General features: G+C 46.7%; 1 protein-coding gene across 6 annotated transcripts in view; it reads left to right on the top strand.

Moving 5' to 3' along the window:
- The window catches only part of TRPC3 (transient receptor potential cation channel subfamily C member 3), an 80,940-nt gene that overhangs the window by 11,975 nt on the left and 52,886 nt on the right, over window positions 1-16,079 (top strand). For all 6 annotated transcript variants that reach the window (XM_080671917.1, XM_080671918.1, XM_080671920.1 and 3 more), the window contains exon 2: window positions 14,526-15,297. In XM_080671917.1, coding sequence (XP_080528043.1) covers window positions 14,526-15,297 — 772 coding nt within the window. The remainder of the gene's footprint in view (window positions 1-14,525; window positions 15,298-16,079) is intronic.

Consider the following 16,079-nt stretch of genomic DNA (forward strand, 5'->3'; position numbering starts at 1 on the left):
CTGGACTCTCTATTGAAAAGTAGATCACAGGGTGATGAGACGTGAGCAAGCATCTTCAGACCTCAGACTTCTGACCTTGGATATGGATGATAATGATAGAAAACGAGATCCCTTGGCTTCTAATAACATTAGTGGTAACATATATCCTATGTAATAAAGAGCTAATATGCAAATGGTCATCACTCCCTTGCACCCTCGAGGGGTGGGGGACCTGAGGCCACGCCCCCACACCAGGGCCGGGGGACCTGAGGTCGTGCCTCCCCCCGCCCAGTGGGGCTTGATGGGGGACCTGAGGCCGCACCCCCCCCCTGAAGGCCAGCCGTGTCTGGGTCTCCCGGGATTTTGAGGCTTGCACCGGTGGGCGGGGACTTGACTCTGGGTCCGGGGCGAGCCCCAGACTCTGAAAGGAGGGAGATTTTCATATACGTTTTACTAATTTTCTTTCATCTCTTACACTTCTATTATAGAGAAAGGGCAAATAGCAATATTAAAATATTTAATTCCTTTTTAATGTGCACAAATTTCATGCACTGGGCCACTAGTATATATACTGAGTGGCCAGATTATTATGATCTCTGAACGCATAATAATCTGGCCTCTCAGTGTGTGTGTGTGTGTGTGTGTGTGTGTATATAATTAGAGGCCCGGTGCATGAATTCATGCATGGGTGGAGTCTGGCCAGCCTGGCTAGGGGGAGGGGACATGGGCAGTTGGCCGGCCTGCCTGCTGGTCGAACTCCTGGTCGAGGGGACAATTTGCATATTAGCCTTTTATTATATAGGATATACACTGAGTGGCCAGATTATTATGCATTCAGAGATCATAATAATCTGACCACTTAGTGTATATATATTTGATAATGATTAATATATTTAAATAGCCAAATATGAGCTTCTCTTGGATAAGAAGTTTTTTATATTTTGAGTTCATTGTGTCTCAATTCTTGTTCAATTACAGACTGAACTGTATTTGACTTCTAATTTCATTGTCACTAATTGTCCTGAAATAACAAAAATTAGATTTAGGAAGCATTGTGAAAATTAGTTTATTTTCGAAAGTAATAATTATTAGATCTTATTAATTCTGAGATTAATCCTCCATTTGCCCCCAAATTATTCTGGCTAAACATAACTTTATGAAAGATCAAAATCAAGAGATTCAGAATCCGTCTGTTACTTTTTGTGGCATAACTAAGAATTAAATGGAATGAAGCCGAAATCTGCTTTGAAAGGAGAATGGCTATTTACATTGCTTTAATTTAAGATTATTAATTTATATTCAAGTACTCGTGACATTCTTTTTTAATAGAAGAATTGCTCCAATTCCCCTCCATCACCACTTCCTCACATAATCATATGTGACCAAGGGTGTTCTTTGTTCTTTGATCTGGACGGGAAAATCGCCTGTTCCCGGGCCTCCTGTCTCCAGGTTAAGCATGCGTGCCTCTGTGCTTCCACCCGTCTCACTTAGATCTTCACCAGCCATGTCCTAAATGCCAGACCCTGGTAGCTGGAGAGAGCCAGTCCCTGCTCTCCAGGGCGCTGACGGATTGTCGAGGATACGGGCAGAAGAGCAGCGATGCCAAGGTGCGGGATGGTGGGCTTGATGGAGCTACACCCCAAATGCCATTTCTGGAAGCAGGAACATGAAGTTCTAGAAGGCATTTGCGCTACCACTTTCTTGGGCAAGTACATTTAAGAAATATTATCGAGCCCTGACCTGTTTGGCTCAGTGGATAGAGCATTGGCCTGTGGACTGAAGGGTCCGGGATTCGATTCCGGTCAAGGGCATGTACCTTGGTTGCAGGCACATCACTGGTAGGAGGTATGCAGGAGGCAGCTGATCGATCTTTCTCTCTCATTGATGTTCCTAACTTTCTAACCCTCTCCCTTCCTCTCTGTAAAAAATCAATAAAATATATTTAAAAAAAAGAAAGAAATATTATCGAGAAGTCCTGCGGGCAATGGCCAGGGGCCCTCCCGCCCCCCCTCACCCCCACCGTGGACTTTCAGAGGGAGCGCACTGTGACGCTGTGACGTGGCTTTGCTCTGGTTCCGCTGCTGAGGGCCTGGCATAGCTTTCCTGAGCATGGGGACAGGGAGGCAGGATTCGCACGTGTCTCCTAGCCGATGCGTGGAGAGTCCTGAATGTACTGCAGGCCAGCAGAACCGCTCGGGAATTCACGGCTGTGGAGCCAGGGTCTTCTAGACCTGGAAGTGCTGGAATCTCTACCTTCTGGGTTTTTGTCTGATGAGAGTCTTTAGGAACGAATGCTGCGCTTTCCTGTTTAACAGGAGTGCTGTACCGGTTTGGTTGTGCCTGTCACAGCCTGTCACTTACCACTTGCTCGTGCTGCCAGGATGCAGGCTCAGGGTCAGGGCTGTGGGCCATGGCCCTGCCGAAGCCCCCCATTCCGTCCCCCAGACAGTGGTGCTGATGGGGCGCCTTCTTGCATCCTTGCACGTTGCACATTTAGGGGCTCCTGAGCGTCAGCTGGCTCCCATCCCACAAACACGTACATTGACAGACAGTCTACACGTGTGTTTTGATGATACTATTGAAGCCCCTGGTCAGATGCCCTTTCCTCCTTCCATGGGTAAGGTGCGCCACATAGATGGCAGATGTCCTGAGAGATGGCCACATTGACTGGCAGGTGCCTGCTTGCCAGGGAACAGTGGGGTTTGTTATTTTTGACTTTTCCTCTATGCCTTCCTTGCCCTTTGTCAGCGCCTGCTGTGCACGGTCATCACCGCTTCCCTATCACCATCCCAGCACCATAGCCAGCATGTGGTTGCTCTCACACTGTCCCCTCTTCTGTGCTTTTCTCACCACTTCTCTTCTGTGGCTCCGTCTGCTCTCCTTGCCCTTCACAGGATGACAGACCAAGTCCTCGCCCATTGGCACATTTACTTTCTCCAGCGTGTGAACGGATTAGTCCAAACAATTTGGGTGTGATTCTCCTTGCTTTGGCTCACCTGGCTGTGTTATTACTTGGCCTGCTTCCTTGCTTGATGGATGGAGTACCTGGTTAGTTCTTCGCCTCCTCCCAACAGGGGACAAGGTGACTTCTTTGATAATGTCAATTGTTGCTGGGTGCGAAAGACCTTGTCATTCAGTCCAGAGAGCCATTTCAGAAACTGTTCCTCATAGAACCAAAACGTTCCAACATATAGCTAAACATGTAGTAACGCTGTTATTTTGCAAACTGTTATCACTTTTCTTACTCCCTAGATACAGCGCGGTGGCGGTGAAGTAGAGAGAGCCTGGCACGGGTCCTCCGAGTATCATCTCCTAATTCTCTACCTTTTTTTTTTTTTTTTTTTAAATATATTTCTTTATTGATTTCAGAGAGAGAGGGGGGGATAGAGAGAGAGAAACATCAATGATGAGAGAGAATCATTGATCGGCTGCCTCCTGCACGCCCCCTATTGGGGATCGAGCCCACAACCCGGGCATGTGCCCCCGGCCGGAATCGAACCCGGGACCCTTCAGTCCGCAGGCCGACGCTCTATCCACTGAGCCAAACCGGCCAGGGCTAATTCTCTACCTTTCAGTGACCTTCCAGAAGGTGTCCTTCTAACCAGGGCTCTTCATCTGTAGAGTTAGTATCAGCGCACAGGAGTTTGAGCCTCTACTGCATGTATTTGGCTCTGTTGCGATGACATAACTCAATTGTGTTTTGCTTGCTCAACAGAAACTTATTCTCATTCAACAAGTGAATTAAACAATCAATTAATTAAGCAATTAGGTTAATTAAGCAATTAGGCAGTTATGTGCGTGAACCAGGAAGGAAGGCTTGCCCTGCGTTACCAAGGGACTTGCTCAGCCATGACAGTCTCCTGTGCCTTTAGCTGTGTCTTTGCTTGCTCATTCCTCACAAGGGGTCGGTGTCTCTTCATGGTCCAAGTGTCCACCCTGGTTAGGACCCTCCGGAGAGATGCTCTGGGGCCGATTTCACTGATCTTAGTTTGATGCTATAAAGTGCATTTTCTTTTTAAAGAAATTATCTCTCACTTGGATAAAATCGCTCAGGCTTTTGGAAAGCTGCTCCTCCCTCTGCTGTCTCTGTAGCATCTGGGCATTGAGGAAGGGGCCACATGTGTCCCTGGGGGGAACAGAGTTGGTGTCCTCTGACTCTTCTGATCTCTGGGCGATGTTCCTTGTCTATTTGGTGCTGCCTGTCAGCGGAAGTGCCTTGATCTTGGCTGACCTCCCTTTGTCAGGACCCAGCTGGGCTCCCTGGTGTCCGTGGTTTCCGCTCAATTCCCACGGGCTGCAGAGCCCGGTGCCTGCAGCAGATGTCCCGGGTCCAGCGCACAGCACCCGGGGTCATCCCTAGTCTTGGGGCAGGTTCCCCGGCTCTCACTCTCATTGCAGGCTCCACGGCACGGGGGAGCTGAGGGTGGCTTGAGAAGGCCCCACCATTCTGCTACTTGACCAGGCTGGGCTGGGCTAGACCTTCAAAAGAGTAAGCAGAATAAGAACCTCCTCGGTGGATCCTAAGCCTATTGGACCCACATGGGGACATGTCCTTCCCTCTGCTCCGTCTTCCTTCTCCGGGGCAGTGAGCACCGGGCTGTGCTGCCCGCGTGGACGAGCTTTCTGTGTGCGTGCGAGGGCCAGCTCCTTCAGCATTAATTAGAGTGAAGAGGAATGGAGCAAATCCTTCCTCGAGACAATTCCCCTTTCCCTAAATTCTGCTCGCAAAATCCCCTTTCTTGCAGGAAGCTGTAAAATTACCTTGAGCATTCTCTTTGCACTTGCCCTCTAAAATCTGTCTGCTCCACTGCCCCCCCAAACATACCACCCACGCATCTCTATAGGTGACACTCAGCCTAGGCATTTTACTGAGGGTTCCCTTAGGCACTCTCTTGTGAGCTCAGTGTTCTCATTTAGGAAACAGAGAAATAATGCCTGCTTCTTAGCATTCTTCTGAGAATTAAATACGATAGTGCATGAAAACATATGTACACACTGGCCCTCAGTAAAGGGCAGTTGCCTTCCCTCACGCCATCTCTGCTGGAGAGCTGTTATAAGGACCCAGCCTGGAACTGTAACAAGGATCTAGCCTGGACCTGTTGTCGGGACCCAGCCTGGACCTGTGAAGGATCTGGAGGAGGGTTCAGGCAGTAAGACCTAGAAGAAAGGGCCCCAGATGAGAAACATCCCCAAGGAGAAGCTTCAGAATGTAGTGACCGACATGATGGAAACTGAGTCACAGGTGACCGAAATTGCTAACCCTGAGTAAGCAGCCTGAGATGATGGGTGCTGGCTTAAGGGAGAGGGGCGTTTTAGAGTGACCAGGGGACAGAGAGTTGTCTATGTGAGACCTGAGGTCCAGTGAGAGGACAGGACCTGGGAAGAGATTTGGGAACTCAACTGGACAGGTATTTATTGAGTATGTACTCCCTGTGGGGCACAGGCTAATGATATATAAAGCATGACCTTACCATCCAGGGATTGGCAGTGGGGCATTTGTGAGGAGGTATTTATTTATTTATTTATTTATTTATTTAAATATAGTTTATTGATTTTTTTACAGAGAGGAAGGGAGAGGGATAGAGAGCTAGAAACATCAATGAGAGAGAAACATCGATCAACTGCCTCCTGCACACCCCCTACTGGGGATGTGCCCGCAACCAAGGTACATGCCCTTGATTGGAATTGAACCCAGGAGCCTTCAGTCTACAGGCCGACGCTCTATCCACTGAGCCAAACCAGTCAGGGCTGGAGGTATTTATTAATACTCTATTTTTTTTAAAGAGTTTAGATAACCATAAAATAGCTTTAAAACACACGGAATAAAGGATCATTGATTTAAAATCTAGGTGAGAAATCATTCCACTTGAGGGGAGAGACTGAAGTCTGGGGTAGAAATGTGATGGTAATTGAGCATTTTTAGATCGAAACTAAGTTCCTGGATACCGTGGGCAAAAACCCCCACATAGGCCAGGATTATATCGTCAATATTATTAGATTAAAGGAAGCAAACTCATCTAGAGAGAGATGCTTCTTGCTACACAATTCTAGGATGACGTTAGAACTTAAACCTCCATAAAAGGTACAATGAATACTATAATGGACAGCCTCTTTAATCCTTTCAATGCCATATTGAAGAAAATCTTTTAAAAAATATCAATCCTTGATAAAAACAAGGGGTCACTGATGAAGGCATTTCTGCAGGCTTATTATTATAACTCAAGTCAGTCGCTTCCTAGAGCTCAAATTTTAAATAGTCATAAAGCCTAGAGAATCGAAATGAACATAAGTCTTCTTGTCCCTCAGCTTAAATCTATTATTTCCGCTTTACATTTGGCAGGGACAGTGTGCCAAGTGTTTAAAGGCCTCACAGTCTGAGGTCATTGGTGCAGGATAGCCCATTGTTTTTATACGGGAGAGTCCCAACATTTAGTGTGAATGCTCATATAAAACAGATATTCCAGGAACCTACTACTGAGAGATTCTGATTCATTTCATCTAGAACAGGGCCTAGAAATCTTCATTGTAGCAGAAATTCCAAGTGATCTGGAGGCAGGTGTTCCTCAAGGCACACTTACAGAGACACTGATAGAGGTCAGAGGCGTTGATGGCAAAGTTATAAACACTGAGGAGTGTTACTTGTACTTTTCATTCTGAATAGAGTGGAGAAAAGGGTTGCCTTTGGGTTCACCAAAATATTTCTCAGGAAGAACTTGTTCTTTTGAGATTTTATTCATTTTTTAAAATAAATCTTTATTGTTCAGATTATTACAGGTGTTCCTCTTTTTTTTTCCCCCATAGCTTCCCTCTACCTGATTCCCCACCCAACCCCATGCCCTTACCCCCCGCCACTGTCTTCATCCATAGGTGTAAGATTTTTGTCCAATCTCTTCCCGCACCCCTCACACCCCCTTTCCCCTGAGAATTGTCAGTCCACTCCCTTTCTATGTCCCTGATTCTATTATATTCATCAGTCCATTCTGTTCATCAGATTTTTTATTCACTTGATTTTTAGATTCACTTGTTGGTAGGTATGTATTTGTTGTCATTTTGTTGTTCATAATTTTTATCTTTACCTTTTTCTTCTTCTTCCTCTTCTTAAAGAATACCCTTCAGCATTTCATATAATCCTGGTTTTGTGGTGATGAACTCCTTTAGCTTTTTCTTGTCTGTGAAGCTCTTTATCTGACCTTCAATTCTGAATGATAGCTTTGCGGGTAGAGTAATCTTGGTTGTAGGTTCTTGCTGTTCATCACTTTGAATATTTCTTGCCACTCCCTTCTGGCCTGCATAGTTTCTGTTGAGAAATCAGCTGACAGTCGTATGGGTACTCCCTTGTAGGTAACTAACTGTTTTTCTCTTGCTGCTTTCAAGATTCTCTCTTTGTCTTTTGCCCTTGGCATTTTAATTATGATGTGTCTTGGTGTGGTCCTCTTTGGATTCCTTTTGTTTGGGGTTCTTTGCGCTTCCTGGACTTGTAAGTCTATTTCTTTCACCAGGTAGGGAAAGTTTTCAGTCATTATTTCTTCTAATAGGTTTTCAATATTTTGCTCTCTCTCTTCTTCTGGCACCCCAATAATTCGGATGTTGGTATGCTTAAAGTTGTCCCAGAGGCTCCTTACACTATCTTCATATTTTTGGATTCTTTTTGCTTTTTGCTTTTCTGGTTGGGTGTTTTTTGTTTCCTCATATTTCAGATCTTTGGTTGATTCTTGGGGTCCTTTGATCTACAGTTGAATTTCTGTATATTCTTTATTTTAGACAGTGTATGCTTATTTTCTGACTGGTCCTTTTCCATTTTTTTGGCATTCTCATTAAGGTCCTTGAAGGTCTCACTAAGCTCCTCGGAGGTCTCATCAAGTTTCTCGGCGGTTTTTAGAAGATTCTTGAGTAACCTTATAAATCTGGTTTTGAACTCTATGTCCAGTAGTTTGCTTTCCTCCATTTCTTTCACTCGTGACACGTTTCTTTGTCTCTGCATTTTGCTGCTTCCTTGTGTTGATGGAGTGGTTTTCTGTGGTAGATGACCAGTGGTTCAGCCTATCACCTGAGGTGGACACTCTTGGTGTACCCCTTTGTGGGCTGAGTGCAAAGTCTTGGTGTAGTTAAGCCCTGATTGCTGTTGGTACACTGGGAGGAATTGACCTCCAGGCCAATTGGCTGTGAGGACCTGCTGTGTCTATAATGGAAGAACTGCTGTGCTTGAGACACGCTTATGGGGCCCGACTTGCTTCAGTGGGGCTTTGGTGCTCACTGAGTCTGCCTTTTGAATGTGTCACTTATGGATGTGAGGAGTTGAAATCTGGTGTCATCTCACACTGACCACTAGATACACTAGCTTCTGGATCTCCAATGGGGTGCAGGTCAGCTACTGTCTGAAGCCACCCAGCAGGAGCTACAGCGAGAACTACAGTTTTCTCTTCTTTGCTTGGGGTTTGGAGGTTTTGGAGCTGTCTGACCAGAGCTGCAGTTTGTTAGGTTAAGCTGCGATAGGGCAGACCATTTATATGCAAAAGCCGCTGCATGGAGCTTGGGTGATTTGTAGATTGTGCGGGGTGGGGTCTCAGGGAGTAACTAGGCTAGGGCATGGCAAACAGCAATGGCTGCCAGTCAGCCATCTCTGCGTCTCTGCGTTTCCAAGTCCCCACGTCCCGCACCCCAGCACAGTAAACAATGATTGCTGCGTGCACCTCTGCAAGAAAGCCACCCTCACTTTCCAACCCGATGGCAGACAGTCCAGCTTCTCCCCTTAGGAGTTTGGGTCCCCAGCGTCTCCCCAGAAACTGGAGTTCAGAGTAATCAGGAGCTTGTCTCCCTTAGGGTTGAAAAAAGCAGCGCACCCAGTCGCCCGCCACCAGCCCGATTCGCAGGCCTCCGTGCCTCAGCTTTTCAGCGCTTGTGCACGTCTCAATGCTCCTTTCTCTTTTCTTCTAGTTGTAGAACTTCCACTCGGCCAGCTTTCCCGTGGTTCTGGGTGATAGATGTTTTGTCTTTTAGTTGTAGTTTTGAAATCGTTGTGCGAGGCAGCAGTTTAGGTGTTTACCTATGCCGCCATCTTGGTTCGGATCAGGAAGAACTTTTTATCTGCTTCAGTGTTTGAACTACTACTAAGAACCCAAGGTTTGTTTCAGAAAGCATGAAAAAGTTGGTGTGTTTTTTTTTGTTGTTGTTTTTGTGGGTTTTTTTGCCTTAAGATGTATGGTCAGTGTCTTCCTTAGCTTGAGCTGTTGTAACAAAGTACCATCATAGATCTGGTGGCTTGAACAACAACTGTGCGTTTTCTCACAGGTTTGGAGCCTGAAGTCTGAGGCCAGGTTGCCAGCATGGTCAGGTTCTGTGAGCTCTCTTCCAGGCTTGCAGGCTGCTGACTTCCTTCCTCTCACATGGGGGGAAGGAGCTGGGAGGAGAATGAGCAAGCTTTCTGGTATCTTTCCTTACAAGGGCACTGATCCCATCATGAGGTCTCTTCCCTCATGATCTCATCTAACCCTAATTCCCTTCATCTCCAATACCACCTCATTGGGGATTAGAGCTTCAACATAGGGATTTGTGGGAGGGACACAATTCAGTCCATAGCAGTCAGATGGTACCAGCATCCGTTTGAGCCACAAAGGAGCCTGCACGTAGCTCTTGTTGAGCATCTGATTTAGGTCAGTGGCCCTCCGATGCTCTACAGAAAGAAGGCCCCTGCAGCGTGAATGCATCCACCCACTGGATGCAGAACTGAAGATAAACTGCCTGGCAAAATGATGTTAGTGTTGGCATTACTGAAGTTAAGCATCCTCTCCCATTTACCCTCTCTCCTTCCTTATTTCTCATGCTAGAGGAGAGGCTTGCCCACACCAGCTGAGATTGGCACCAGGTTTATGCATTGTGGATGAATCAAATGTGGCTCATGCCATTCTATCAGTCCACATTAGTGAAGCTTACCTTAATACTGTAAGGAAAGTTTTTACAAAAGGCACTTTCTATGTGGATTCACTCTAAGTAGCATTAAGTTGGCTCTTTTATTATGAAATTGCAGTATAATTTGTTCTGATTGAGAAATCTCACTTCACACTTAACTCAGTGTTAGAATCATTTAAAGACAAAATCAAAATGACTCATGGGACTTGTGTTGTATAGTGCTAAAATCCCACATTTCAACTCGAATATATGGTATGGAGGCATAAGTTCCCCAAAATGAAGAAATACTAAGAAAAAAATTTTAGATACTGAGATACAAAGAAAAAATTTATGAAAGAATCATTTTCTAGTATTTTCTCTCTTTTGGGAGAAAAGGTGGTTTGTTGTTTTTTTAAAAAAGTGATGTTCTTTGTAGGTAGCAACACTAGATAAAAACCCCTTTCCATTAAGATGTAACATTAGCCAAAACCGGTTTGGCTCAGTGGATAGAGCGTCAGCCTGTGGACTGAAGGGTCCCAGGTTCAATTCCGGTCAAGGGCATGTAACTTGGTTGCGGGCACATCCCCAGTGGGGGGTGTGCAGGAGGCAGCTGATCGATGTTTCTCTCTCATCGATGTTTCTAACTCTCTATCCCTCTTCCTTCCTCTCTGTAAAAAATCAATAAAATATATTTAAAAAAAAATTTTAAAAAAAAGATGTAACATTAACTAATAATGAGTTTATTTCCCCAAAGATAACCCATCTGAGTTTAGATTGGAATTGCAGACATATACTCTGTATATATATTCTATAGTCATAGATAATGTCAATATATCAATGGCAAGTACAAAATCCATCTTTTACACAATATGGAAATTCTAGCCATTTGAAGAGTACCAGTGTACAGCTTAATGGTAAAAATATTAACCAATGAAGTCCATACTATCTATATATATATAAAAGGCTAATATGCTAAGTGTCCGTCCGACTGGTAGCTATGATGCGCACTGACCACTAGGGGGCAGACGCTCAACACAGGAGCTGCCAAGCTACAGTGACTTGGCAGCAGCGGTTCTCAGGTGACCCACCCTGAAACCAGAGAGAAGGGAGCCCAATTCCTCACGGGGCCACATGATTCCACCTTCGGCCATGGGTTTTGTTGTTACTGAGCACTGTTGCTCTGAATCTGGTTTACTGCACACCTGTGTTTGTGTTCCACACCCTGTATGACAGCAGCTTTGCAGAGTGCCCTCTCGCACTCCAGGACCCCTTGGGGGATGTCAGAGAGCCAGTTTTGGCCCGATCCCTACAGGCCAAGCTGAGGGATCTCACTGCTGGAGGGACCCCACTCACTCTGCAGATGCCCTTCACCCCAGATGTGGCTGTCGGGGGAGGGAAGCGGGAGGTTGGTTCCAGGGCGTGTCTGGCCCGTCTTGCCCAGTTCCACCCCACTGGCTACCTTCTTATTAATGTCCTTTCAATATGCATGAATCTGTCCACTGAGTCACTAGTTCTATATAATAAAGAGCTAATATGCTAATTAGACCAAACAACAGAACGACCGTCTGGATGACCTTCTGGACGAAGCCGGGGCTGAGAGGACTGAGGCAGCTGGGGCTGCAACAGCTGAGCCCCTTGCACAAATTTCATGCATCAGGCCTCTAGTTAATAATAAGAAAGCATACTCACTTTTACACTGACAACATTTATGGTGCCGTGACCTTCGCAGACAAGGTTCAGGATCTGAAGGAGGGGCCGACGCACAAATGAAAATGCTATACAAGAAATATGAATTTAGAAGGCATTGGGGCCAGGTGAAGCCTCTTTCTTAAAGAGACACACAAACTTCTGGCCTGGTCCACTATTTATTTACTTGAATACACATTTTCCCTTTAGCAATGCATACAGGCAGATCAAAGGTAAAGTTTGGTAAACAGTAAAGGGATTATCAGGTTAGGGAATTGCCTTGAGCCACCACTATCTCAAGATGAACAATCGGTGCTTAGCATCAGCCCTGCTAATGCCCAAGGTCCATTGGCCTTCTGCGTTCCTTGGTGCACTCTCATGACAGTATCGGCAAGCCGTGGCTTCTCGCATATGGGTTTTGTTTAAAACCCTTGTCATAGAGTTTGGTCACAAAATACAGTTCTCTTCTGGGCAGCTCAGTGAGTGCTGTTTCCCACTTAAAAATCATCATCATACCACCATACATAGACAAACACAAATATACACACAGCACACACACCCCAGTCACTACACACTATTCTACACACTGCACATCCATACCCTACAAATAATAGTCAAACACAGGGCATTTATTTAGCTTCAGAAAGATTAATTGCCAATAAGCACCTAAGGTATTAAAATAAATAAAAATTGAAAACATGAATTTTATTTTTTAGTAAAAATATTCAAATTGTGGTTAAAACTATTCAAAATGTGCTAAAGCTGTAAGTAAAAAGTAAAAATCTCTCTCCCCCTTTGGATACTCAGTTCCACTCCCCAAGAGTCTTCAGTTGCTTTCTAGAAGTTGCAGCAAAATTTGTATGTGTGCATAGATATGTGTATATACAGTATGTGTGTGTGTATGTGTGTACAGGGTGGGGCAAAAGTAGGTTTACAGTTGTGCGGACATGGAACAGTTTATTCTTGTATTATTATTTATTAATTAATTGTGTTACTAGAGGCCCAGTGCACGGATTCGTGCACATTGAAAGGAAATTAATTAGAAGGTGGCAGGCAAGACGGGCCAGACATGCCCTGGAGCCAACCTCCCATGGGTCCCTCCCCACTGGCGCATCTGGGGTGGCGACGGGGCTCGAAGGGTGTCTGTGGAGTGAGTGGGTCCCTCTGGCAGGTGGGGGTCCCTCAACTTGGCCTGTGGGGATCGGGCCGAAACCAGCAGTGCGACATCCCCCAAGAAGTCCCAGAATGTGAGAGGGCATTCTGCAAAGTTGCTGTCGCTCGGCAGTTTCTGTGTTGAGCGTCTGATCCATGGTGGTCAGTGCGCATCATAGCTACTGGCCAGTCAGCTGGTTGCTTAGCCTTTTATATATAAAGATTTTTCATCTGAACAACTGTAAATCTACTTTTGCCCCACCCTGAATATAAAGTTGATCACCCAACACTAGTTGAGCTGTTAGAATGGGTACCAGCCACAGCCCTCTCTGCCCTGGACTAGCTAACAAGCCTCTCTGGGACCTCTGCTTTTCTCACTCTGCAGAGCCGGTGTGCCTGGCCCCTGCCCTTGCTCTCTGTCTGGAAACCTCTGCGGTGGCCTCTGAGCCCGTCCCTTGGTTGAGGCCCAGGGTCCCCTCCAGCCGCCGGGGAGGCCAGTGTCCTCTCTTGTTGCTGTTCAACTCCTGACCCTGCGAATACTGTTTTGTCAATAGTAAGAGGTATTTTGGGAACACATATTGTGGAAGGAAAGCATTTTCCCCCAGCCATTCACTTTTAACTCGTCACTCTTACTTGCTTCAAAAGTCAGTAATGTGAGAAGAGCTTTATCTGGTACCTCAGGTGGTGCAACTCACACACAAAAAACACACAAAAATCACAGACTTTTAAAAAAGGAAGTTATATTAAGCACTTCAGTCAGCAAGAATATTAGAACTAGACAAAGGTAAAGATGCAGATTTGTACTTACAATAATAACCATTGAAATGTTTAAAATGATATTATTTAACATCATTTTTCAGAGACTCAGAACTTCTAGAAAAGCTTTTTTATTCATGAGCTCATGAGGACAATCTGGAGTGCTTTGTAAATGTCCCTGTGAGCCCTGGGTAAGGAGACCCAAGGGGGCAAAGTATCTGCCCAGCACCACAGCAACTGGAATGTGAACTCCAGCTGCTGCACATGGATCGCTAGCCTGACTGTAAGGCAGCGGACACTCAGCCCTGTGGCTGGTGTTAGGGCCAGTGCACAGCCCTGGATGTGCATTAGTGTCAGGTACTTTATTCACAAGTAATGCGAGTGATTTTTAAGCCATAACGTACCATAGTTCAGAGAGGCAACTATTTAATATTGGTAATTAAGCAACTCGTTATAAAGGCACAGTTATTTTCAATAACATATATCTAGATTGATGCTCTAACTTTATAATTGATAAATCTTGTCTGTATTATTGAAAAAATTAATCTTATAAGGTTTTTTTTGGGTGGGGGGCAGGGGGCAGGATACCCTAAGATCCTGAAAGATGACACTTGGCTAAATACTGAGATTTTTCTTTCTTTTTAATCAATTATTGTATTTAGTTAAAAATGTGCAATGACTTGAGAGCATGTTCTGGCCTAATTCTTGAAAATGTACTTTCTCCAGCCCTCAGGCACCTGCTAGCCTGTATTTCCAGACTGCTGAGCAGTATACATAAGGCGATTTCCACAGGTCCCCTGAGCTCCGTCTCTGCCAGGGTCGCAGGGAGGCGCGGTGTCTGGCAAGTGTTTCTGTCACTGCCTCTCCTGAAGCGGTTTCTGTGGAAAGGAGCTCTGGTTGGCGGGGCTGGCGGCTGCTCCCCGGTTCAGGCCGCCCAGGTACAGGTGTGCATTTCCGGGGCGCTGTTAGCGCTGAGCCCGGTGCTGTGGATTCCCGCAGGGCCCGGCGCCTGGAGGGAGCAATTCGCCCTGCTGGTCTACAGCTCTTATTTCTTTGCTGCTGATCAGGTCCATGGATGAAAGCCCATCCCTGAGGCGCAAGACGGTGATGCGGGAGAAGGGCCGGCGCCAGGCCGTGCGAGGCCCGGCCTTCATGTTCAACGACCGCGGCACCAGCCTCACGGCTGAGGAGGAGCGCTTCCTGGACGCGGCCGAGTACGGCAACATCCCGGTGGTGCGCAAGATGCTGGAGGAGTCCCACACGCTCAACGTCAACTGCGTGGACTACATGGGCCAGAACGCGCTGCAGCTGGCTGTGGGCAACGAGCACCTGGAGGTGACGGAGCTGCTGCTCAAGAAGGAGAACCTGGCGCGCATCGGCGACGCGCTGCTGCTGGCCATCAGCAAGGGCTACGTGCGCATCGTGGAGGCCATCCTCAACCACCCCGGCTTCGCGGCCAGCGGGCGCCTGACCCTCAGCCCCTGCGAGCAGGAGCTGCAGGACGACGACTTCTACGCCTACGACGAGGACGGCACGCGCTTCTCGCCAGACATCACGCCCATCATCCTGGCGGCGCACTGCCAGAAGTACGAGGTGGTGCACATGCTGCTGCTGCGCGGCGCGCGCATTGAGCGGCCGCACGACTACTTCTGCAAGTGCGGCGACTGCACCGAGAAGCAGCGGCGCGATTCCTTCAGCCACTCGCGCTCCAGGATCAACGCCTACAAGGGGCTGGCCAGCCCGGCCTACCTGTCCCTGTCCAGCGAGGACCCTGTGCTCACCGCCCTGGAGCTCAGCAACGAGCTGGCCAAGCTGGCCAACATCGAAAAGGAGTTCAAGGTAAGCTGGGCGCCCCGGCGCGGCTGCTGCCTGCCTGCCTGGCGCCTGCCCTGCTTTGCTCCCAAACCAGCGTTGCCCCAGGGATTTTAAGTCACCAGCGGTTGGGAGCTTCGTTCAGAAGCGATCTGATGCTTTTCCCTGCTCAGCTTGGCGCTGTGAAAAATTTGTTTTCTGGACTGGGATAGGCTGGATCTGAGAACTGGAATTTTTCTGGATAACCATTATGTCCACTTTTGTCAAATGGAGGGATTTGGTGTGAATGTCTCACTTCCAAATTCTTCCCCCTCTTGTGTAGTTAGTTGTATGATGGGATCCAGCATGCAAATAGGATTAGTTCATTGCTAATTAGCCCAAACATTTAGATTGAAAGGCAAAAGGCTAATATAAAAGGCTGCCAAAGTCATTTCATTCATCTGACCAGAGTGCCTCTCCCCGAAACCCACAAATGTGTATTCAGCATGGCGAATGTGGACCACAGACACCAGGTCAACCAGAAATGCAAGGGCAGTCCAGTGTTTTGCTTTAATGGATTTTTTTTTTGTCCTGGACATCATCTTCAATTAATCAGTGTTATTCATTTTTATAAAAAGTACACATTAATGGAGAACATTGTTATTGTTGATTCAATTGCTCAGTCCTCCTGTGCATTTTGGATGGTCCTACCAATTAACCTGGGTGAAAGGAGATGGCGTTAGCGGTGGACAGAGTCAGTAGGCGGGTTTTCAGCAGGACCCTGTCTCCGGTTCTCCACCTGAGGTGATTATACTTTGAGCTCAAAGTAC

This window comes from Plecotus auritus (genome assembly GCF_963455305.1).
Source record: "Plecotus auritus genome assembly, chromosome: 6".
In the NCBI taxonomy this organism is placed as follows: Eukaryota; Metazoa; Chordata; class Mammalia; order Chiroptera; family Vespertilionidae; genus Plecotus; species Plecotus auritus.